This window comes from Tenrec ecaudatus, chromosome 8, assembly GCF_050624435.1.
Source record: "Tenrec ecaudatus isolate mTenEca1 chromosome 8, mTenEca1.hap1, whole genome shotgun sequence".
Classification (NCBI taxonomy): domain Eukaryota; kingdom Metazoa; phylum Chordata; class Mammalia; order Afrosoricida; family Tenrecidae; genus Tenrec; species Tenrec ecaudatus.
The window spans coordinates 80,493,728-80,519,532 of record NC_134537.1 but is presented as its reverse complement, the minus strand read 5'-3'; the positions used below and the strand labels follow the sequence as shown (position 1 = coordinate 80,519,532).

The window sequence follows — 25,805 nt, the reverse complement described above, 5'->3', positions numbered from 1 at the left end:
GCATGTATATGTATGGATTGTGATAAGAGTTGCATGAGCCCCTAATAAAATGTTAAAAAAAAAAAAAAGAAGAGGTGTTCTGTCTCGGTGAAGAGTTACAGTCCGGAAGCCCACGGGGGATGTTCTCCTCTGTCCTGTAGGGAAGATGGGAGTCGGAATTGACTCACTCCATGAAGTGAGTTTGATTTAATTTTTTAATAACAAGGACAATAACACTAGTGAAATTTATGCACCTTGGAATAAACCATTTGAGATCAGAAGAGCAGCATTCTCTCTAGGACACGGTTCAGAAGGGTTAGGAAAGGAGGGTTTAAAATGGGAAACACAGGGGATACCGGGGTGGGGGGGGGGGTGGCGGCCAAGTGGGATAAGTGACGGTGACAGTTGAGGGGACTGCAAGGAGATGGGGGGAATGTGTATGAACTGTTAACATAAAGTGGTGATCTTTCTGGTAAATACTCACCCAACTCACACTAAAATGGTTTGTTGGTTGGTTTTACTTGCACTGTCCACGTTGAATACTCTTGTAGCCAGATGCCCAAAGAATTCTCCAGTGGACATGTGAATGAAATCCATTTCTGAGACGGAAGCCCCAGTTTGGGCTGAAGGCACGAGGATCCTATGTGGATCGGACCATCACGGCCACATTGTGTGGCTCTTCTAGTCACTGTGTGGAGCACCCTGGCTGGTGCAAATGTTTGAAACACTCAGTCCCTAACAAAAAGACCTGGGGGATTCAAGCCCACCCAGAAATGGCTCCACAGAAAGGCCTGGTGAAAAGTCAACCACTGTGCATCCCACACAATCCTTCCGGTGTGTTCTAATACTTGCTTTCATTCCCCTTTGACAGTGCATGGCAGTCTCCGTGGAAGCTGCCGTGTGAGCTAGTGAGCAGTAGAGGGTACTGTTTCCCTAAAATCCAAGCAGCAACCCTGCCCAAGAGAAGGTTAGACTTACTGTACCAGGAGAGGAGTCATCTAACTAGCTGTTCCTCAGATCTGTAATCCAGCCAGCCCAATGGTTGAGAAGGTAGCAAGCACACAATGAGCCGCACTGCCCTCTCAGGAACTCCGTCTCATTGTGGCAACCCTGCACCCTGCCCACCCCCGCCCAGAAGGTCATATATGACCTCTACCTATTGTGTTGCACTTCCTTCTTTTTCTGCTCCACTCACTTTGAACCTTGTGTACATATTGCAGCAGATCAAATTACTTCCGGAAGATACCTTCCCTCTATTATGCTTGTTTGCCTGCCATTTCCCACCATGTTTACATCTCCGTAAACCATGTTTACGTCTCGGTAAATGGAGAAGAGTGGAGGGTCGGGACAGCGCACAGTCAGCCAATTTAGACCTTGATGGGTTAAATTCGACATTGAGAGTGAATGAGACGAAGCTGCGTCTTGGGGAAAGGAGATAAAGGACACTTAATTGCTTGTTGTCTTTGCCTGTATGGAGTCTGGTTTCCATAAAACACCTGTAAAGAATCTACATCAGGGCTATGCCTCTTAGAAAAATGCCCCCAGATACTTAGAACACTGGCAATGACCAATTATCCATAGTTGGCTCCATCTCAGGGCCCCTCACATCCAGCCCCACAGGGCCTGAGCCATGGAGCCTGAACTCATGTCTTTGGTGGCACTGGCTAGCGTGAGATCGTTTCATCAGAAGTAAGAGCTGTGGTTCTTTCTGCTCTGATTTCCCCCAGGTCGTAGAGGAGACCCGGGTGTCCAGTGGTTAGGGCCTTGACTAACCTTAAGCCAAAGGTCAGTGCTTTAAACTCACCAGTCAATTCTTGTGGAAACCTGGTGAGACAGTTTTATCCCGTGCTCTGGGCTTGCTAGACGGTGGAAATGACTCAGCAGCAGTGGGTTGAACTAGCCATGATGTGTCCCTGGGCGGTGGAAATAGTTAATTCATGGTGACAAACAAACAAAAAGATTGCAGGTGTGAACCCTCTCAGAGGGATATCCAAGGAAAGGCCTGACCATCTGCTTCGGAAAGGCCACAGGCGTGAAATACATAGGGTCCTCATGCGTTGGGACGACAGTTGCCACTGCTAGCAGGTGTTTGTTGGCTTGTTTTACATACCTGCCCTGCTGTCCAGTGGCACTGGCTGGACAGCCAAAGGCATTTATTATGAGTTCAATAAAGGGACACTGAGCTCAAGATTTCTTAACCTGGCTTTTGTGGGAGGTATTTATGCACTTGGGTCATTCCTGTATAGAGCTAAACATTGCTAACCATCCTGAGGTAGAAATAGTTTCCAGGGACACTGGGACCTGCTGTGCTAACCCACCATGAGATTCAGGGGGCAGGCCAGTAGTCATACTTCTGTGGAAACAAATCTTAGAGCTCCCAGAAATGGAAGAATATACCAAGTAAAGAAGAAACACGATTTGAAGGGTACAGAGCCAGTGACTTGGCTAGATTGGTTTTGTATCGCTGGTGGAATTTTTTCAGCTTAAAAAATAAACTGCTAAAAATAAAATGTTATTTATGATGATTTCTTTTCTTATTTCATAGAAATAATCACTTCTGTGCCTAATTTTGTATTTGTAATTCTTTTTCTCGAAGAAGCTCGCAATTTCTGAGCTGCTCCCCAAACCTGGATATGCTACCTGTCTGTAGCATATCTTAGCAGCTCTGTAGCTCACACTAGCAGTGATACCATTTTATCATTCGGCCTATAAATGCCTCGACAGTGAAAAGTAGCTCCTATTTCCCATCTTCGGTATGAGTGGAACGACTCATTGGCTAGCATTAACAGACCTCTCTAATGTTCTGCACCTGCTGATGAAGATCCAGGCTTGCAGCCTTCAGCGTGGACCACGCTCATTGTAAAGCACACCAAAATCCTCACGACTGGACCAGTAGGCACATCATCATAAATGGAGAAAAGACGGAAGTTGTCAAGGGTTTCATCTTGCTTGGATCCACAATCGATGCTCATGGAAGCAGCATTCAAAATATCACACGACATATGTCCCTGGGTCAATCTGTTGCACAAGATCTCTTTAGAATGTTACTTAGAGGACTGAGGTGTGCCTGACCCAACCCATGCTCTTCTCAGCTGCCTCATCTGCATGTGAAAGTTGGACATTGATTAAGGAAGACCAAAGAAGAATCGATGCATTTGGAGACTACAGTGTTGGCAAAGATTATTTAAAATTCGATGGGCTACCAAAGAACAAAGTCTTGGAATAAGTACAGCCAGAATGCTTCTTAGAGGCAAGGGATGGTGAGACCTCATCTCATGTCTTTTGTACAGGTTGTCAGGAGAGCCCGGTCCCTGCAGAACGACAGGCCCTCGACAAGATGGATTGACTTGGTGGCTGCAACAAGGGGCTCAGATTGATGAATAATTGTGAGGATGGTGTAGGGCTGGGCGGTGTTCCAATCTGCTGTACACAGGCTCACTGAGTCGGAACTGACTCAATGTCACCTCACAGCACCAATCTGTTTACAGTCATTTATAGGGATGGGGCTTATTGTCCTGTCAAGTATAGTATAGAGAGCTTGGTCCGGCAATGGCTATCGGTCATTTGGAGGTGTCTTGGGTGGAAGCAGATCCCAGGAAGCATCAAATGATCCTGGTCAATAGAAGGAACAGGAAATGATGGCACGCACAAGCCTGTGACTTAAGAGTTGTCTGTAGTACAGCAAGCAGGATCAGGACACTGTGCCCTGGCTGTGTGGATCAAGAGAAGCTAGGAAGTCCCCCAGCCTGGCCGCCCCGTCCTGGTGCCCTCTCCACTATTGACAATGGCTGGCACTAACTCCCAGACTGCAGGGTGTGCTTTTGTGCCTGGTCGTTGCAAGGGGCCACTGTGTCAGTTCTGGCCCCCGGCAGCTCCATGGATGAGACTGCACAACACTGCCTGCTTCTGCACCATCCTCGCCGTCTCTGCGATGCCTCCGCCCATCGTTGCAGCAATGACACAAACCCATCTCATGGAGGGTCTTCTTGATTTTCTGGCCCCTCTTTTGTCAGCATGATATCCTTCTTCAGGAGAAGGTTCCAAGTTCACACCTTCTGAGAGAGCTTACTTATTGTGCTTCCTTTGAGTCCCTGCTCTGTTGGAATAAAAGAAATGTGTGGAGGTTTTTCTCCCCTACAAACATGGATTCATTCAGATGAATTGTTCTTCACAGGAAAGCCAAAATTCACATTGTCCCCATGCAGCTAAAGAAGAGTTGAATATGGGCCCTAAGTGGTACTAGGGAGATTTCAGAATGAAAAAGTATGTTATCCTTATATTTGCCAGCAGAGGGCGAGACATCCCCGCTTGTAAAAATACAACTTGCTCCCATGCAGGGTTACCTAGCCAGCTCTGCAGACTTCCGGTTACCTGCTTGTGTCTCCAGGGGACAAGGCTCCACATGAAGAAGCAGCAGAGTCCTGGGTCCAGGACTTGTGGCCTGGGCTGTGCACCTGGCTTCAACTTGGGGCATTCCCTGCATTGTGAAGCAGCAGCCCTTGTCCACCTGTCCTCTCTACAGTAGTCTGGACTGAGGAGGGAATGCACCTGGGACACACCAGTCCTGTCTGAACACCCCCCAAGACCTCTCTGCTGCATTCTGAATCATACCAAAGGTTGCCATGTCCAGATAGATTTGAATTCCAGGTAAGCAAAGAAAATTATTTTAGAATAAGTATGTCCCAAGTGGAGTTCCTGTTTGGGGTGGGGCGGGGTGGAGTGGGGGACGGCACACAGTACATGAGCTTGATTGCTAACCGAAAGGTTGGAGGTTGGGGATTGACTTCCCAAAACCCAGTTGTGGAAAATTCTCTGGACAAGTTGGTGGCTGCCATCGGGTCACCAACTTGATGGCAACCAGCACAGTAGAACCCCAGTACCCGACTGCATCCGTACTCGACATGATAGATTTTCAGTGCAAAATGTAGAGAAAATTTTGCATCGGAGCTCGAACAAAACATCAGAATCTGACCTGCCCCGTGTGATTTTTGTAAACAAATGCAGTTCAAGTTTCGGTCACTCGGCATTAGTTGGATTTGTTAGTATGTGTTGTTTAAACCTTTTGGGGCTGTGTTTCAAGTATTTTGCTACAATTTTCTTATTTTTGTGGCTTTTGTAGTATTTTTAGATAAAAAACATGGGTCCTAAGAAAGAGTTTTTTGAAAGAATCATGATAAGGAACTGGTTAACCGTATTATCAATATTGTTGATGATAATTTAGTAAACCTCTTTAGAAAACAGTTAAGGAAATGCCAACAGCAGACCACATTAGACAGATTTTCTTTTTTAGGAGAATGCCAGCCCAGTGAGAAAAGGCAGTGAAGGGAAAAACTCCTAAAAAGCAGATACCAGTTGATTTTGTGGAAGGAGATTCCCCTTCCAAACAATGCCTCTCTCTCTCCATACCTCCTCTCCACATCGGTGTCCACGGATCCAGAGCCTCATCAATCTCAAGGTATGGGCCATACTGTCATTGTTAAAACTTTTTTAAATGTTGTATTTCTTATTTAAATTGTATTATTTAACTCTGAACTTCTTTACTTTGAAATGTCTGTGTTTTGTATTAAAAGGCAAGGTTAGGGTGAAAACTTTATGGTTGAGAACGAATTAATCCATTTCTTATGGGAAAAATTGATTCAGAACTCGACTGCATCGCATCTCAACATTCCTTCAGAACGGATTAGCACCGAGGTCTGGGATTCTCCTGTTCTAGTATAACCCAAGAACTGCATGGGACAGACTTGGTTATTATTATTATTAATTGTTATTGTTATTAACTAAGCTTCTGGTATGTTTATTTGCTAAATCTGTGCGCCCAGCTCTCCTGAGACTCTTGGAATGTTCCAGCCAAGTGCAGACCAGAAGTAGGCTTCCATCCCTATCTCCTCCTCCCAAAAATCTTGGGATAGGGGCTGCTTTATTAGACCTGCTGTAATCTAAACCTCTCGTCGCATGAAGGACCGCTGGAACCGTGAGTGAGGTACACCCGTGTCATTCCTATCCCATCGCCTCGTTCTCTCCCGCGTGTCCGGTCCATGCTCGCTTCCAAAGGACCTTCCTGTTCTCTCCCTTGTGTGAGCCTCTGAATGACAAGGCACCAGGGCACGGGGCTTCGAACTCGGGCAGTGCGTCTACCTTCACAGGTGAGGACCAGGCAGGTGAGCTAGAAACTGGTAAGCCCAGAGCCCAGTCTCCTGCCTTCCCTGCCCAGCCCCACTCCCAAGCACCAAGCGTCCTGATTCCTCACAGGAAGCACAGGGCACGTGCCATGGACCCCAGCGCCCAGCAGACTGCCCACCCCGTGGGCGCCGGCTCAATTGTTCAGCCGGCTCCTTGCAGCAGGACACCTGGGCCCCATCGGCCTGGGCAGCGGCAGCCAGGCTTTCCTGTGCAGCCGCTGCAGCGTGGAGGATGCTGATAACGGGAACAATGCGGCAGAGGAAAAGTGGTGAAGGAGTGGGACAATGAGCCGGCTGGCGGCAGCAGGGACTCTCCCAGGCCCAGCCAGAGTGCGAGGAAGGATTTGCAGGTCCCAGGGGGCAGGCTGGAGACTGCTCTTTGGCAGGGCGGTTGGGAGCTTGGGATCCACTCCCCAGGGAAGGAGATTGGAAGGGCAGCGTCGTCTCCTCGGGGACAGCCTGGGCATGGCTCCAGCCTCCCTCCCGTCGACTGCAGACAGAGAAGGGGTCACAGAGGACGCACTAGTGCCTCCATGTAGTTCATGACTCCTGGCACACCCAAACCCCAGCCCTCACTGCCATCGAGTGGATTCCAGGTCCTAGTAACCCTATAGGATTGAGGCGAACTGCCCCTGTGGGTCTCCGAGGTGGCCAGTCTTTATGGGGGCAGAGAGCCGCATCTTGCTCCCACAGGGCAGCTAGCTGATGGGTCTGAACTGCTAACCTGACCGGGAGCAGTCCAACATGTGGCCCAGGGCACCACTGTGGCTCCTCTTCCTGTACACAGTCGAGTCTTTATTGATGTGTGCACCCTTGGAGCGATGGGCACAAGTGAATAGTTAACAAAGACAGTCCCTTCCAGTCTTCCGCTGGTGAGATAGAATACCCACCGATCCAGGAGACCCACAGATCTGATCTCTGAGGTCCAGAGGTCTCAGATGGGCAGAGGTCTTTTCTGCCTGGCTGGAGGGGCTCCTCACCCCACCCAAACCACCCAGGTGGCCTGCCATGTGTTCAGGAAGAGCAGCCAGGGAGGGAAGTGGTGGCAGGCAGACAAAATATTCGAGGGCTTGGTCAAACATGAGAGCAGGTTTTCCCAATGGTTGAGAGCCCTGGAGACAGTGGGACTCAAGATGAGCTCTTGTCTTTCACCTTGGCCATGGAGGAGTGGCCCCTGGCATTCAGCCATTCCTGGTGCCATTTCATCTATGGCTGATGGCACTTAGCAGAGAGCTCGCAATTGTGTGTGTACCATATAATCAAGCAGGTCAAAATTAAGACCCCAGCCGAGGCAGCCCAAGGGAACAATGATTGAACTTTGGAGGTCCATGTGTCTCTTTCCTGTCCCAAACCCAGACCACTAGTGATCCAAACCAACCTCATGGCCATCAAGTCGATGGCAACTCATAGCCCGCCTCTCCTCCCTGCCCACCCACTGTGGGTTTCTCAGACGGTCAACGGAGAACAATGCTGAGTCTTTCTCCCTCGGGGAAGCTGGTGGTTTCTGCCAACCTGGCGGACAGCAGCCAAACCCATACCCACGACACCACCAGGCTGTGTTCTAGTCTTCACTCTGTAAACCCTACCTTCTTCTGAAAGAGACTAAAAGCCGCCCATACAGATGCAAGCAGTATGTCAGGGTAAAGTAGGTTCAAGATAAGGATGAAACCCCTCATAGAGGGGTTTAGGAGAGGAGATGGGTTAATTAGGGTGCGAGGTAGTACCGATGAAGAACACAGCTTTCCCCCAGATCCTGGATGCTTCCTCCCCCCAACTACCATGATCCGAATTCTACCTTGCAGGGCTGGATAGGACAGAGGCTGTACACTGGTACATATGAGGGCTGGAGGTACAGGGAATCCAGGGTGGATGATACCTTCAGGATCAAGGGTGTGAGGGACGATGCTGGGAGAGTGGAGGCTGAGTGGGTTGGAAAGGGGGAACTGATTACAAGGATCCACATGTGACTTCTTCCCTGGGAGAGGGACAGCAGAGAAGGGGGGAAGGGAGACTCTGGATAGGGCAAGATATGACAAAATAACGATGTATAAATTACCAAGGGCACATGAGGGAGGGGGGAAAGGGGAGGGAGGGGGAAAAAAAAGAGGACCTGATGCAAGGGGCTTAAGTGGAGAGCAAATGCCTTGAGAATGATTGGGGCAGGGAATGTATGGATGTGCTTTATACAATTGATGTATGTATATGTATGGATTGTGATAAGAGTTGTATGAGTCCCTAATAAATGTAAAAAAAGAAAAGAGGAGAAAAAATGATTAGGGCAAAGACTGTACAGATGTGCTTTATACAATTGATGTATGTATATGTATGAACTGTGATAAGAATTGCATGAGCCCCAATAAATTGTTAAAAAATTAAAAAAAAAAGATAAGGATGAAAGTCGAGGGGGAAAGAAACAAGGGAAGGTAGGCAAGATCCAGCCAAGAGCAATGAACAGTCCCCCAGTGCATGCTGTGAAGCCGGCTGCCCTTGCTGGAAGGAGCCGCACAGTCCATAGTCACCACGGGGAAGAGCGCACTCAGTCACAGGTGGGTGGTGGAGAGGAGAGGGACACAGCCATTTATTCATGGTAGTAAAGCCAACATAACGCCCTCCCCTGAAGCTCTTCTGCAGAGAAACCAGCACCAGCCTTGGGCAGCGCAGCCTACAGGCGCCAGGTCTGCAGGTCTGCCCAGAGCCTTGTTCTGCAGAGGCAAATGGGGAGTCAGGAAAGGCCCTCTGTGGAGGACACCGTGAAGTGGTGCGTGCAGGTGAGGCCTTTCTGTTTGGACACAGTGTAGACTCGACGTCAGGAGAGATGGCAGAGTCTCCAGAGGAGCATGTGTCTCACACACCCATCACGTAATGCTGCCTCTAGCCTGTTTCTCCTGATTGAAATGCCATTCCTGATCAGTAGCATGGTTGGCTAAGCCCCTCTCGGTCAAATATCGGCTTCTCAGCCATGTGTGTGTGTGTGTGTTTGTGTGTTTGTGTGTTCGAGAGTAGGGAGCTAAAGGAGGGGGCAGAGTTACCATTCTCTTGTGAGAGATGAGATGTCGAAGGAAGCCATCCCATCTCCCTCGACCCAGAGGTGAGAAAAGGCCAAGGGACCCCCAGTATCATCAAATTTGTCTTGGCCTTATGCGTGGTATTTGAATGATGATGCAGGCAAGGAATATGGAAAGTTCCACGCACCGTTAAAAAGACAAACCTATCTGTCTTGGAAGAAGGATGGCCAGAGTGCTCCATAGAGGCACGGATGGCAGGACTTCATTCTATGTACTTCAGACATGTTGTCAAGAGAGACCAGTCCCTGGAGAAGGACATCGTGCCCTTGAGAAAGAGGAAGGCCCTCAAGAGGATGGACAGACACAGTGGCTATAGCAATGAACTTACACACAAGAACAATTGTGAAGGTAGGGCAGAACCAGGCGGTCCTTCTTTCTGTTGTACATCGGGTCACTGCAACTCCAAACTAACCCAATGGCACCTAACAATAGCAACAGCATTACACGGTATGGCGTCCCTGAGTGATATGAATAGTGAAGGTGTTCACCTGAGAATCAAAAGGTCAGCAGTTCAAGTTCACTCAGATGCCTCAGAACAAAGGACAGCCTAGCAATCCTCTTTCCAAAAGCCAGCCGTTCAACCTGCTGTGGAGCCAGTTCTCTGGGGTGGCCCCGAGTCGGAATCAACTGGATGGCAGCTGGTTTGGTTTAATGACCTGGCTGCCCGCCAAGCCCAGTCCACCAGCAAGATCCTCCACCAGCCCCTCCATCAGCCACTTCATCTCCTGGACCTCCCATGCATTGTCTATCAAGGGCAATGGCAGTTGCTTTGCCGGCAGAAGTCAGGAGAAGGTGATCTCTATAGGCCCCTCCAACTCCAAGGTATATGATTTCAGGATATCAAGGAGCCAATTGTCTGGGTTGGCTTTATCGTGAGTCTTGGAGGCAAAATCGTTGACTCTCAATGCTAAGCTGTTATCACTTTAAAAGGATTCTATCACATTCTCCGGGTTGGGGCTGGCATGCTTTTGCATTTGTTCTTGGGACCACTGGACTAGCTGCTACTCCCCTGGTTCGCCCTGAGAGTTCTGTGTGACCCTGGGGCAGTTCCGTGCACATCCCTCCCCCACCCAATCAAGGGCAGGACACGGGAGCTCCCTATTATGGGCTGTTTTGTCAGCACTTGGCATGCTATCAACAAAGGTGACACCAATTACCGTACTTGTGTCACAGTTTCCCGGGAAGACGGAGATGTATGAAATCCAGCTTGGGGGGTCATCCATCAAGGCCTGAGCGGGGGCCGAGGGTCTATCACAGTGACACGGAATTGAAGGAAGCCAGAGTCTCTTAGGGCGATGGCTGGGAAAGTGCACTCTATCATCAGAATGGACGTCTTGGCAGGGAGCACAGACCAGCGTGAGGGAAGGGGCCTTGCAGAGGCAGGCATATAGGCCAGCATGCTGCCCCTTTCCCTCCGCCTCCCTGGTGCCCTGGGCACACTTGACTTTCAAGTTTTCTCATCCTCTGGATAAGGATCCCTGGTGGCATAGTGGGCTGTGCAATGGCTATTAGTGAAAAGCTGGCACTTCAGACCCTCCTCAGAAGGGGTGGGAGTTGGGGAGAGAAGGCTGCCTGCACCTTTAAAGAGTTCCCTTCTCGGCTATAGAGATGGTAACTGGATGAAGGATTTCTTGAGGCTGTGGCCCGGGTGGCATAGTGGTTATTGGTTGGGCTGTGATCCCCAAGGTCTGCAGTTCAAAACCCATCAGCTGCTACACAGACGAAAGATGGGGCTTCCTGGCTTCTTAGAAACCCAAATGCGCACTTCTACTCTACAGTGAGTCAGATTCAGGGGCAGTAGATTTGGGCTGAGGGGTTTGGCTTCTCTGTCCCTTCTCCTTGGAGCCTCCTTCCTGCCAGTTGCCAGCTCCTCCTGTGAAAACCTACTTTTTCTTAAGGCTGCTGATGAAATGCTCTTTCCTTTATTAGACCTTTCCTGATTTACTTCCTTCTCTTTTGAATTTACCTCACCTTCCCCCCTGCCCTGCTGAACTCAAGGAAGACACTGTACCTACAGCAAATAATGTTCAGCCTGGCACTGTAATAACCAATTATTCTGTATTTCCTGTGACCTGCTTACCTTGATCATACCATTTCATTCTTACATCCATGTAGTAAAACTGGCATTAGGCTAATTTTGATAAAGGAGTAAGCAGATCCTTGGTGCAGTTTATTCCTTGCCCCAGATCACATGTTAGGTCCCTGGAGAGAGAGGCAGATAGGCCTGAGCAGGGTGGAGGAGGTAAGAGGAAGGTGTGGCTGAGGGCCAAGCCCCTAGTAGACAACTCTAACAGCTGAGTCCCCAAGATACTGAGGTCCTGCTTTGGGTCTTGTTACTGGATTCAGGCTTCTCTGAAGGAACAGGGTGCCAGGATGCTGTGGTCCTGGGAGCCCTACCAGCCCCCAAAGATGCTGGGCTTCCAGGAGTCCCTAACAGGGAAGACAGAGCCTAAAGCTGATTTGGTGGTCCTTGGGGACCAGCTCCTTACTGATTTGATTGTCCAGAGCTCTGCTTCATGTTACCTCTTCAAACTCAAGTTGGGAAGTAACCCACTGGCCAAGGGAGAGAATGTGAGACTGTCTCCTAAAATGTGATTCCCCATTGAGGGTCAGCTCCCAGCATAGAGGGTTTCCATTGAACCACATGGAAAGTGCGAGCTTTACTTCTCCACAGAGGGCTTGCTTTGTCCGGAAAGCATCGTCTCCCCGGGTTCTCAGAGTGTCCCCCTCTCCGTTGTCGCAAAAGGGACTCTGTCATCTTTCCGTAGGAAGTCCTTCACAGATGGGATTTCTCCAGTCCTCCCGCTTGTCCTTCCATGTCGGTATCCTTGTCCATCACATAGGAAGAGTAGGTCTTGGCTGGCTTCTTCACTGAGCTCTCCTGAGGGGCAAGGGGTAGCTGCATGGCTGTGCTCTGTCACATTCACATGTCACATTCAAGGCCTGATCGGAGGGAGTCCTGGCCCCAACTTTGAGCCTGGGGAGGATGGCCCCAGACCCCGAGTCTGGGAAAGGGATCTGTCCTAGTCAAGTTGAGGAAAAGCTAAGTCTTGTGGATTCCAGCCTCTAGCACCAAACCAGGTCTACCTAGCAGGTGTTTACCAAACGAATTAACACGGTTCTGACTGCACTTAAGTGCATAGGTTTCAGTGGGCGACTGAGCCTATATTTCCTTTTGTGAAAGGGATCGACCAATTGCTCTGTTGTAGATGAGGAAACAGCCTCAGAGTAGGGAAGGAGCTCATCCCAGGTTTCTGGAACATATTTCAAAAGGGCTGGGATTAGAGCGCACCACCCAAACTTTGGGATGCTAACCACAAGGTCAGCAGCTCGAAAACAGTGATGGTATCCTAGCCTCCAACTGCAGCGAGAAGGTCTTGTTCTACCGTCTCTGCTTGATGGCTGAGACTGAGGCCCAAAGGTCCTCACCACCAGTGCTAGAAAGAGGGCTCCATGCGATCTCCAAATCTGGGTGAGACTCGTCTCCTGTGCTGCGGGCGTTGGCAGGAGAGAGCCTGGTCAAAGTAGCGGGCAGCAAAAGAGAGGAAGGCGCTCGGAGCCAGAGGGACAGGCGGCTGCCACCATCAGCTCCAGCCTGGCAACCATGGTGAGGGTGGCGAGGACCCGGCAGTGTTCTGTTCTCTCTGGGGTGACCGTGAGTCAGAAACCACCCCACCGCACCTAACCACAACTCAACGCCAGGGCTCCATCATGGCTGGCTGGGATTTGAATCGCTTGGGACAAGGGATTCCTAATTTTCCTCATTTCTTCCTCAAACCCATGCGCTTGATGACCACATCTTACCGTTAAATGTCAGCGTTCGCAGGGAGAGCCCTGGGTGCCGCCTTTTGGAAACAGATGGCCACCGGACTCATAGCCACCAATTTGCTTTTGGAATCCATTTGACCTGGAAGGCCAGGGGCCATGAGCTATCTGCCAGCTCCCACCCCCACCTCCCCGCCCTCCCACTGGGTGGGGGGTGGGTGGGAGGGTGCACACCAATAATGGGAAAGCACAACAATCAGCACTTTTCATATTTAAAATGACCCTGCTGCATTAATTAATTAAACCTCCTTCCCTGAGAGAGAAGCCAGGAAATGATTCCCGCTTAAAGCTTGCGGCGGGGGGCACGTTGTAGGAGGGAGCCCCACGAGCCAGTCTGTCCACTAGGAAAAGTGGGTGAGGAATACGGAGTCCCAAGCAAGGGACAGGGACGTGGGCAGCCCCACGTGCTCTTCTCGGGTGACTGAGATCACCAAGTGAAACCCAAAATTCTTAAAGAGAAAGCCAAGCACGGGAACTCCCCAGCCTAGCACCCTTGCCCTCCTGCTCAGCATGCTGTGGGGGAGGGGCTTGACAGAAAGCGTTGGGGGCGGGGTAGGGGGTGGGGGTTGGAATCACAGAGAAAAGCGTTGGCTCCAGGAGCAGCGTAATGGGAAGTTTTCAGCGTGATATATGGTGCCGGGGACATTATTAATGGTTTGCTGATTTTTACCTTTAAAACCTTGGGGCAGATTATTTATTATGTCCTTGGCATGCCTATGATCTATGGAAGGGGCACTAATCTCCGAGCACGGCCCCCCCATGTCCCCGCTCCTCTACAGCTTCTAATTAGGCTGAGACGTTGCTGCCCTCCATGCCGACTGGCCGCCCACACACCCTGCCAGGGAAGCCACCGTGCAGCGCACCCAGCACTGCAGAGTTAGCCTGGCTTGTGAGTCTAAGGACACGGTTTCTACTGGCTCTTTAGGTGTGACCTTGGGCAGGAGGTTCCATCGCCCTGGACCTACTTTGGTGTTCTTAGCTCAAAGCCAAGGCCGATGTTGGGCGAAATAAACTCTAAGGACACAGCGAAACAGCATCAGAGAGCCAAGAAAGGGATATGTGCCCACTCCCCCCCTACCCCCTCAGTCTCAAACCGCCATGCGTCCACCATACTGGGCGTGGGAAAAGAGGGCTGCTTTCCCAGAGGTTCAGTTCTCATCCTGGATGTGCCTGCTCACCATAGGGCTGATTTTGCCCAATCCTGCTAGCATATGGGTATCCCCTGGGTTGGTTCTGCTGGCTGGTGGCTGGGGGCTGAGCCAGGAGATCAAGGGGGGGCCAGCTTCAGCCAGGCTCAGGGGAAACCACCTGCAATAAAGGCAGGGTCAGGACTCCAGGCTCCAGACATCCTGGGTCCTCACACACCTGAGCCTCCCTGTCTCACACAGAAGACTTCCCTTATAAAGTAACCCAGATGTCCAATAGCCCCGCAGTCTCTCCTTTCTATGCTGGACATTTGAACCCAATGGGTCTGGGAGTCAGGGACTCATCTAGAGCTCCAGCCTGACCTGCAGAAGCCCCTCCTCCGGAAGGCAGGAAAGAGGCTACTGTAGAATTCTTTCAGGCTCACTCTCTTGTGGCCCAAGCTCTATCTTATGCCTTCCAGGCACCAAAGTTCTATCTTACATCTTTGGACACGCCTGAGGTCAGTTCCACATTCCCAGTCCTATCCCCCTCTCTCGCCATACTCAGTTGCCATCCCGAGCTGGCATCGCTGAGGTTGTCAACCTGTGGGCCACCAACTCCCTCCTCCACTCAACAGCCTTTCTATGGCTCTCAGCTCTCCCCCTCTCGGCCCCACACCCACCCACCCACCCTTTCTGCTGCCACGTTCACCATCAAGGCCAGTTCCTCATTTGTTCAGCCACTGCCTAGGTCTCTGCTGTTACTGCTGACAAGGAGCACACGAGTGGGTGGCATGCAAGAGCTAGCACATGCTAGCTCTTTGTCACCATACTCCTTGAAATGCAGGCCCACGGAGTGGGGGAAATCCCATGGTAATGGACTTCCCAGGCTGAGTCGGCAGTCCATGGTAACTGCCCCAATAGCCCACACCATGCTCTCCATCTGTGGACCATTCCACAGCAGGGTAAACTTGGCACTCGCGAGCGTCATAGTGGGTCGAGGAGTCAGGGACCCAGAAGTGAATCCACACGGATCATCCTAAAGAGCTTTCTTCCCTGCGCCCTCAACCCTTTCATTCTCCAATAATGGAACATTTGATGGGTTGATTCTGATATGCACTTGGAAGCTCAGATGTTCTTGGAAAGCTGAGCTCAAAGAGGGAGCAGCAGATTGCTACCTACTATTTGATGGCAGAACCAAAGAGCTGTAAAGCATTCCCCTCACTCCTGGGTCCCTGACATTTCCAGGAGTGTCCTGTCTTTCTCTCAAGGCACAGCTCATTGTGTTGGACCAGACCAAACAGAATGTGGAGGGCGTGGTGGGGGTGCTCAGTGGTGTCCTCAAGAACTAGTCTATTGCCAAGCTCTCCTTCTTTCCGGTCATGGCTTCCAACTGCTGACTTTCCCGAAGGACTGCGATGGATGGAAGTTGCCCAGTTCATCTCTTCATCTGCAGACAAGGTGCTTCCAAGCTAGCCTAGATGGTTGGGCTGTGCTAAAGTTCTTTCGGGGACACAGTGGGAAGAGGCAGAAATCAGGAGAACATAACAGCTCCAGAGATGCTTCCTCCACTCATAGTCCGTGGTTTCGGGGAAGCCCCTGTCCTCCTGCACTCCGGTCTCCTTAGCTAGAAGATGGGAGCAACCATAGTCCCTGAGGCACGTGGGCGGGGGAGTGGCGGGCGGGTGGGGGGGGGGGAAATGCTTTCCCTTGTGAGGGGCTGTCCCACAGGCTGCAGGATGTTACGTAGATGAGTTGGCGTGCAGGGCACTCTGTGGGCAGATTAGGAGCAAGCGGGGCAGAGGAGTCTGACCACAAAGGTGTTGATGTTGGCTGTGGGTGCTGGGTTCCAGGAAAGGAGTTCACAGAGCAAAGGTCTATGGCTCAGGTGTCTCCTGCCAGATGGAAGCTTCTTAAGGAGAGATGTATGGTCAGTGAGTGCTGCTGCTTAGCTATGGCAGAGGGAAGGGAAGGAGGACGGAAGAGGGAGTTGAGGGGGAAAAGAAGGAGGGCAAGTGAGAGGAAGGGAAGAGAACAAGGCAAAGGGCCAAATAGAAGGAAGGAAGAAATTTGACAAGACCAGGAAGAGTGGACAGGGGAGGCGAGTAGGGGGAAAGGGAGCAGGGTGGGGGAGATCAAAGCAGGATGGAAGAAAGAGGGAAAGGGGAAAGGATGAGATGAAACAGAACCAAAGATTAATTCTTTAATATTTCAAAGATTAAGACGTTTTCATAGGTGAAATGGAGACGGGTGGATGTGGTGGCCATGCCGTGACTGAGTGCCTGGGGAAAGGAACATGTCTCAGAGGAGAGTGGAGGCCCAAGGACCTTTGAAACACACATTCTAAGGCTGTTCCAGGTGAGTCCCTTTTCCACAACAAGCAGGGGCCTGGGCTGCTTGCCTTGAGGGTGGCACAGGGGGCGGGGGGCTTGGAGATGGAGATTTTTCTGTATTGACTCTAATTGCCTCTCAAGAGACAGAAGCAGAGAAAGAGACACGTTGACTCCAAATGACCCTTAGAGTAAAACATCAAAATAAACCTCGAGCCTCCTCTTCCAAGAGTGCACTTGCTTTGAGGGGGCCATCAGCCCTGCAGGGGCAGGCTCCCTCGCCTGTCCTTGGTCACAGTCTGAAGGCACAGGCTGGACCTCCACAAGAGGAGTTTGGGTAAGAGCCCGGGCAGGTGGGAGCCCGAAGTGCATGGGTTACAAGGGAGCAGGTTGCCGTCGGATGCATTTCTCTGCGGCACCTCGCTCAGCTCTGGAATGGGGGCGTGCCAGATGTGATGTAGGAAGATGCCTAGTATCGGTCCGCTTAGCCCACTGACTCACTTTTTCAAGATGGGTCACAGTTTCTCACCTGGGAAAAGGGGGTGTTGGAGTAAGTCAGCAATCTGACAACTTGCCTGAGCTCTACGATCATCCAAGGAATTAAAAAATATAGTTCTGCTGAAGCCTTCACTCCAACAAGAACATCAGAATCTGATACTGGAAGCCGGTCATCCTCAGGTGCAGCTGGTCCTTCTGGGCTGGAGACGCTGAGCCTGCCCAGCTGGGCAGTGAGAGAAGGGGAGAAGAAAAGACGACCGCCTTTCCCCACCACTCGGTCCCCACTCGCACGCCATGGAGAAGCCGCACTGGTTACAGCGCTCTGGAGCCACACTGACAGCTCTTTGAGGAAAGGATAACTCCGGTTCTAATCAGCCAGCGGAAGCGATGTTTCTAAGAGACGCTACATTTCCAAGGTTTGTGCTATAGAGAAAAAAGGTAGAGAAGACACAAAACCCCAGCTTAACTGATGGCCCCATATTTCCTTTATCTCTAGACCAGAAGAAAGCGCATCATTGCCCATTCGTAGCAAGGTTTTCATACAAAGGGCAGGCATCATGCGAGGCTGCGAGCAGGCTGCAGTTCCACCCCCGGCTTTATAAAGCCAGCTTATCTTTAGCTCCAGACCATCCGTACGGAAGGAGAATGTTCCTGGTGACAGAGGAGCGAGCGATGAGCAAGCCCATCCAGTTGACGTGCCTAAAGTCAGCCGTCTTGAACAAAATTCTTTGATCCAAGTGTTGACCGTCTCCCCCTGGGTCATTTGTGCGCAGGCCTGAGTTAAACTAAAGGAAATGTAGTACCATGGGAAAGAACATGCATCGTTAGAGAATGCCACATCTGAGTCTAAGTCCTGGCTTAGCCCCTCATGAGCTGGGCGGCCTTGGGGAGAACTTTCAGTTAACTCTGCTAAGCCTTGTCTTCTGCATTTGAAGAAAATGACCATGTCTACTCTGCCCATTTCAGAGATATATTGGGCCGCTTTGTGGGGACATTTACATAAAGAGTCTAATGTGGCACCTGACACATAGTCAGTACGGAATAAATGCTGTTTTTGTTAAGTACCATTGAGTCGGTTCTGACCTACAGGGATCCTATTCACAGCAGAAGGAAACACCGCCCAGTCCTGCTCCACCCTCAGAATTGTTGCTTCGCCTGAGCCCAGTTTTGCAGCCCCTGTGTCCATCCATCTCCTGGAGGCCTTCCTCTGGTTTGCTGCCCCTCTGCTTTGCCAAGCATGCCATCTTGCTCCTGGGACTGGTGTCTCCTGGCAATATGTCCAAAGTATGCAAGATGGATAAGCAGTAGTTGTGATTAATATGGAGGCATTAGACTACTGATATTTTCCTAAAGCATATATAATGAAGTGCATTCTTAAGTCTCTTTGATTCTATGAAAAACATTACCTCACCCATCTCACAATTGTCCAGACTGCAGGTTGGGGGATAAACCTGGCCCTTGAGCCAAGGTCATCTCTCCATCGCACTCTGTTGTCAGAGATGGCTCATCTTGTTTTAATGGCATGACTGCTATTGGGGAGGCAGCAGATAGGGTAACGAAGAGACTGGAAGGGTGCCCAGAGAATGATGGGGGTGGGGGCTCCAATTCTGCATTGGTTGCTTAGTGAATGCTTCAGGCCCACTCACAAGGATGAGTGCTGGGAAACTCTCCAGATCTGCAGATAAAGCTCATGTGTGCACTGCCACGCAGTCGGTGCCTACTGTAACTCTTGCCGTGAATCGAAAGCCCACTCTCTCCTGAGAAAATCAATATACAGGTAACCGAACCTACATCAAGGGCACTCTTCCATTTGGGGCTTCTGGCTGAGATCCAAGTCCTTCACTCTCACTTGACAAGTGGTCGCTGTGAGTTCAAATGGTTACCAGCCCTCGAGTCAATATCCAGTAAGAGAGGGACGTGTCCATCAGTAAGTATGTATGCTGTTGTGTGCCACTGAGTCGACTCTGACTCATAGTGACACTGTGGGATTGAACAGAACTGCCCCCAGAAGATTCCTAGGCTGAGGCCCAGGGCACAGCGGGTTAAGCATTAATCTGCCAATGAAAAGGTTAGTGGGTTGAGCCTGTCAGCTGCTCTGCAGGAGGAAAAGGAAGCAGCCTGTCTCCATTAAGATTCACAGCCTTGGGGTCGCTACCGGGCACCACACGTCCAAACCAGTGCAGTGACAGTGACTTTGGTTTGAACCACCGGGTCTTTTCTCCAGGGCAAAAACCTCCACACAAAAAATAGCCCACTGTCACAAAGGTGTTTTTTTTAAGAATATTTTTTTTAATTTTTATTAATCATTTTATTAGGGGCTCAAACAACTCTTACCACAATCCCTACATACATCAGTTGTGTAAAGCACATCTGTATATTCATTGTCCTCATCATTCTCAAAACATTTGCTCTCCACCTAAGCCGCTGGCATCAGCTCCTCATTTTTTTCCGCTCCCTTTCCCCTCCCGACACCCTCATGAACCCTTGATAATTTATATATCATTCTTTTGTCATATCTTGCCTGGTCCAACGTCTCCCTTACCCCACTTTTCTGTTGTCCATCCCCCAGGGATGAGGTCACATGGAGATCCTTGTAATCGGTTCCCCCTTTCTAATCCACCTGCACTCTACCCTCCCAGTATCGCCACTCACACCATTGGTCCTGAAGGGATCATCCGCCCTGAAGTCCCTGTGTTTTCATATGAAGTTTTTAAAACATGAAATTTTATTAAGAACTCAAAACTGAGCCGAGCAGAGGCTGCAGGTCTCCATGTAGCACTGGCTTTACTTTGCTACGTTGAACCAAGGAGCATGCCCTTCTGTGGTAGCATAGTCTCTCATTTTAATATATTTGCATAACAGCAAATGGCCACATATGAGCAGGAAGTTAGTGAAACCAAAGAAATCCCGCTCCACTGAAGACCCCAACCCAGACCAAGGCCGGCTACAGAAGGTGTGAGAGAGCACATTTCCCCTCAAAAATAAAAATAGTGTAAAGGGACCAGGTGATTCATTTATTTTAAAATAATAATTACTGGATCCCAGAAGATACATGGAGAAAGGCAAATCTATATAATTCATAACCAAACCATTTTTAAAACCAAGAAAATCTTACATTTCATTGGCAATCCAATCTATCTAAAATAGCATCACATTAAAATGAGGTACTACTGTTTCTTTGCCCATCATACTAGCAAGGGTCATCAGTTCAATGACAATCCCAAACTCGACTGCGAGTGCGCTGGGCCGGCACTCTCACATGCTACTGAGGAGGGAAACCATACAGGTATTTTGCAAAGCAGTTTAGCAGCATGACGTCAAAAGCCTTAAAATGATGATCACCTTTGGCTCAGTGATCCTTGCCTAAGACTCTAAGTATCCTAAGTAACAGCCTGAGGAACAGAAGGCAAGTTTTAAGAAGAAAACCATGGGAACCATTTCAGTGGTCCACAATAAGAAAAAAATCAAGTATTTTATATCTGCCTATTGATCATTATTTAGATATTTAAATTGTTAGGAAAAGTGAAAAATTAAATCTATTGTTTTTTTAAGAGGTGTATTCATTCACATATAAAAAGGATCTCAACTATAAAACGATAAGAAGGAAATAACTCACACTTCTCAGAGAGGTGATTTCTGAGTGAGGGCATTAGGTGTGATTTTGTGATTTCGTTTCCTTCTTCCCACCTCTTTTGTGTTTTCCAATTTTCCTTGACAAAAAATATGAATTGAGGAAATACATCTTGACTTTTAGGCGAAGTGCAAACTATCAACTGGCCCTGATTTTATCTGCTTTTCCTACGTATTCACATCTGCAGCGTCACCAAATATATTGAAGACTAGAACAAAGCACCTCAAAGTCGAATGAGGTGAGTGCCAAGAGAGGCCAAGGAGAAAAATAACAGGAGATCAATAGGCAAAAGAACAAGGGAGACATTGCTAGCAAAACAGCAAACACACACAAACAATAACTCCTCTAATCTGGTTCATCGCCCTGGACTAACCGGGCAGGGATGGGAGGGGCTGCATTGACCTTCAAGACAGGTCAGATCTGAGGATAACGCTCCTTCCATCATGTCTGGGTGGGGGACAGTTGGGCTCTTGGAACATCAAAGTGTAGAACCCAGAAACAAGTGTGATGCACGCCATGTCCTTGGAAAGTCCTTGGCTGTTCGCCTGTGTTCTTTATACATCTCCAGGAGATGGTGAGGTTCACTCAGGTTCATAGACAAAGGACATGAAAACAAAACAGGGTTATCAGCTGCACCATCACCTCACAACTTCATCTTCTCTAGAAATCTAAATCATCTTGGCCAAATGCTTCAGTCCTGTCGGCCACCTTGGTAAAGGTGAGCTTTTGAATTGACTTCCTGTCTTCCAAGTCAGGCTCTTCATCTGCCCCCTGCTCTGGGGCACTCGGGCCCCAAAGGGCTCCATCTTGCTCAGAAGTAGAGCTTTCTGAGTGCATCGGGGGGACTTCTCTTTCTGAATGCGACTCATTGACAATGCTCCTTGTGTCTCCACTGGAATGCTCTCCTTCAGAGCCTCTCTGAGAGACATGCGAGCAGTGTCCTAGAGATGACATGCGCGAGGAGGAGAGGCTTGTTTGGGGAGCTGACCTTTGGTGAGGGGTGTCCGCATCTGGGGCAGGGGAAGGTGTGGGCCTCTCCTCTTGGTCTCGATCATGGTTTTCAGAGGCCTCACACCACTGGCTCTGCCCTGGGCTAACTGGAGGGCTTCCTTCATTCTCACCTCCTGACTCCGTGGCTGGTCCCTCTCGTTTGGTTTCCTGGGCATTGATAGCATCTGCACCGCTGTCCTCTCCTCCTGGACCTAGGTCACCTCTCCCTGAGGCTTCACCCTCCAAATTACCTTCATCCCCAGCATCCTCATTCATGCTTTCTTCCTTCTCATTGACACCCTGTTCCCCCCATTCTCTCTCTAGGTCATTGCCAGCACTGGTGTCTGTTTTCCCATCCCTTGGCTGAGCAGCTAAGTCTTCCCGTCCCTCCTGGGAACTAGTCCCCTCTGCTTCTCCTAGTTGGAGAGCTTCAGCTCGGCCAGGCTCCGGATTCCCTTCATCCTTAGCTCCCTCGGCCACCCCAGAAGCAGGGAGGAATCCCGGCTCCTGCTCTCCATCAGCTCCCTGGACACTTCCTGTCCTCAACGAGGCCTCCACAACCAGCCCCAACCCTCCATCCTCTGCAGCCTCCCCATCGGGACAGCCCCCCTTCCTCTTCTGCAGAATCTGCTGCAGGTCAAAGGCCTTCTCAATGGGTGCACCGCCGGCTTCCGTTTTGCCCCTTGGGGATGTAGGGCTCATGTTCTTCCTCAAGCAGGTCTCACATGGACAGAATTCTTCCTCCTCGACCTTCCCACCCAGTGCAGACCCCAGAGTTCCACTTGGGAAAGGCTCATCCTCCAGGGAGAGGAAGCCACTCACTCTGGTCGGCTCCGTGAAGGCGGAGAGGTTACGCAGGCCCTGGAGCCGGCGCCTCCGCTGACCTGTCTGCAGCGACATCTCCCAGTGCAGGGCTTCCCGGGGTGGCCTGGGCGCCTTCTTCCCAGCCCTCCTCAGGATCTTGCTCAGCTCCTTTGTAATGCTGTCTTGGAGCCTCCTGCCCAGGTCCTGCTCTAGCTCGGCCACCATCTGGTCCAGCACATGGTGGTTCTCCAGCCCCCAGTGGGCACGGACTGTGGTCGCGGCGCTGGCAAAGTGGGTCATGAAGGCTTTCTCCATCTTCTTCAGCAACTTGTGCACCCAGATGGGGTCAGGGTCCAGGGGCACTCTGGGAGCGATGGTCCCCTGAGCGGGAGTGACCTGGCTTTGCTCAGCCGCCATGCCATTATTTCTGGATAGCTTTTTCAAACCAGGCTCAAATGTGGGGCTCCTTTGATGTTCCCTGGCCGGGGAGCCTCTCCCAGGGGCACGATTCCACGGCTCTATTGGCTCCTGGTTCATCTCTGCGGGACGCAAGTCTGTGGAGTCCCGAGCTCTTCCTGCCCCCCTGTCCTGGAGCCCGGTAACTTCCTGTTTGTTGACGCTTTCCCCATCTAGAAACTCTTCCTCTGGATCACTGGCTTCTTGCGTTTCCTCTTTTTCTCTTTCTTCTTGGGATTGTCCAGCTGGTACGCCCTCTTTTTGCATCGTGCTTTCAACTAACTGTTCTAGACTGCTGCCCAGCACGTGATCCCTGCCATTTTCTCCTGCTTCATCCGGGCTGGGCTTACAAGCCCAACCTGGGGAGTCTGAGGAGTCTTGGGGACAGATCGGGTGCTGGTTTCCCAGGCCCTCTTGTTGCTCGGAGGTCCTGGTGCCGAGCTCCTGACAAGGAATGATGCTTGTTGTCAATTGCAAGGGCAGCTCCATCCTCCCAGGGGGGAAGGTACCCTCCCCAGGGCAAGGCCCACTGCCCTCTCCCGAGCCTGCAGAACCGCTGCTGACATCCACTCCAGAGGAGGACGTCGGGGTGACGTCCTCAGTCCCAGGATGGGACGCAAGGATGGACAAAGCTTGACCTAATCTGAACTCCTGGTGGCCCAAATCTAGCTCGTCACACTGTGGCCATAGGGACTGTAAGGTGGCCAGGAGCTCCTGGAACTGAGGGGAGTCCGTGAACCTAACTCTGCTGCCAGGAGACCCATGGTCTTCGTCAAAGAAGTGGAGCCCGGCCAGACAGGTGAGGAGGGAATGGGCAAAGCGGCCGAGCCTCCTCCCCGCCACGGTGGACACTTCAGGCATGCTGCTGGACCGGCCGGGTTTCAAGCTGATGAATGCCCGCATGACCTGTACGGAGGTAGGCACCCTGATGGGCAGCACACCCTTGCTTACACTGTGGCCCACCCCCCGTCTATTGCTGGCTCTGACTCCTTTGTAAACATCTGGACCCTTCTTAGAAGCTTCTCTTTGAGACAAAGGCTCTTTCGATTGGGGGTCAGCATCATCAGTCACTGGGCCTGCATCTAGTTTGGGTCCCTCACTTGCTGCCCCTTCTAGGGGCTGTGGTTCTCTGGCCTGAGCTAACTCCCTGAGGCCTTCCAGAGAATATTTGTCAACAGGACCCTCCTGGGGGCCTTCAGGGCCAACCCCTGCCACTGTAGGGCTCTCATCCACCATCTCATACTTCATGAGGATGGGATCTTCTGGGATATGGGCCAGCCATTCACAGACAACAGCTTCTGGCGAGAAGTAGGGCAGAGCACTGGGCACCACGCCACCGTCTTCCTCTGGCTCTTCAAGGTCTTCCCCGTCACCAGACATCTTCCCCTGTGACGTCCCTGTGGGTCTGGGGCTGCTCCTCCTAATTTCGCTGATTGTTCTTCCTCTGGTGCTCAAGTCTGCGCTCAGCGACAGTGTGCTCAGTCCATTGAGTGTTTCTGGCCCCTGCTCACTTCCGCCTGGCCTCCAATCAGCACTCTGGTTGCTACTGCTACTGCTTCTGCTACTGCTGCTTGAAGAGTGTTTCTTGGCACAGGGCTGCCCCCTTGGGGGTGTGGGACAGTACCTGTTGTGCACAAAACAGGCCCCAGAGATAAGTTCTGGGCTGTCCTGTGACTGGGAGACCTGCTGGGCCCATATTTTCCCTTGGTGGGCCCTGCAGGCCAGGGACGCATCAAATGGGGAGCAGCGGCTGCTCTGGTGGCCTCTGGACTTCAATTGGGGAGGCCATTGAACTGGCCGAGCTGCAGGTGAGGAGAGCTTGGGAATGCTGCCTCCTGCCTTCTCGTCCATGTGATCAGCACTAACATGAGAGCTGAAGGAGTCCGGTGTGTTGGAAGGTGTGGGGGCTGCTGAACTCACCCCAAGCCCAGGGTCCCCCTCAGTCCCAGCAGAGGCAAAGTGTGGATGGTAGAGGTGAGAAGTGCAATCTGTGTTTTGGGATCCTGGACTCCTACCAGGTGTGTAAGTGGTCATGCTGAGCCCTGATGGGTATTGGGAATAAAGAGAGCCAGAGAAGGGAGATCCTGAGTCCTTGGCGGCCCGTTTCTGAACACCACATGGACTTTCAGGAAAACCTGGTGCTGGGCCATCCAAGCAGGGCCCTCCTCTATTAGCAGGACTCAGTGCTTGCCTGGTTGTGGGTGACTCCAGTGGGCAGTGGAAGACCCTTTGGCAGCTCTCCTGGGACACAGGGCCAGAGCCAGGAGTGCTGGGTAAGGACACACCAGGAATCTGGCTCTTCAGCTTTCTCCCCCTCCTCTGGGCTGGGGCACAGGAGGAGAGTGAGGACAAGCACCCTTCAGCATCCCATGAGCCAGAATGGCCCAGCGCCATGGGCAGCCTCGTCACAGACCCACCCCTTGTCTGGTGCCTCCCTGTGGCCTGTCCACTCACCTCTGCCTCTAGGTCTCTATTCTTCAGAGATGAGGGACTCAAATCAGAGCAATGGGTGCCTGCTTCCAGGCTAAACTCCTGCTTGGGAGTTGTGCTTCCTCTCCGGTTTGCACAGCCCCAGCCTGGCTCCCCCCATTCACTGGACTTCTCAATAAAACTGGCACCCGCTGACAAGTCAGGGAGAGCACCCTGCAGGCCGCAGGGCCCCGGTTTCCAGCATGCCAGAGAAGGCTCTGCCATCTCAGATCCCTCTTCTTGGGCAGGCTGATCCTCGTTGCCTTTCCCTGCTCCTTTTGGGCATGCATTGGATCCCAGGTATGGGCTTCTCCCCCTCCAGGGTGTATAGCCAACTTTTTGTTCAGCTCTTCTCTCTGAGGCCATCCTGGAAGCCTGATGTCCACTGCAGCTGCCCTTGCTGCCCGCCATGGTCCTGGGATGGTAGGAAGGGTCTGGCTCGGAGCCTGCTGCAG

General features: G+C 51.2%; 1 protein-coding gene across 1 annotated transcript in view; it reads right to left on the bottom strand.

The window, feature by feature from the left end:
* Positions 1-17,129: 17,129 nt before the first annotated feature.
* RP1L1 (RP1 like 1) overlaps positions 17,130-25,805 on the bottom strand; it is a 30,965-nt gene continuing 22,289 nt past the window's right edge. The window contains exons 4-6 of the mRNA XM_075557200.1: positions 24,353-24,505; positions 22,193-24,310; positions 17,130-17,223 (exon numbers count right to left, since the gene is read on the bottom strand). Coding sequence (XP_075413315.1) covers positions 17,130-17,223; positions 22,193-24,310; positions 24,353-24,505 — 2,365 coding nt within the window. The remainder of the gene's footprint in view (positions 17,224-22,192; positions 24,311-24,352; positions 24,506-25,805) is intronic.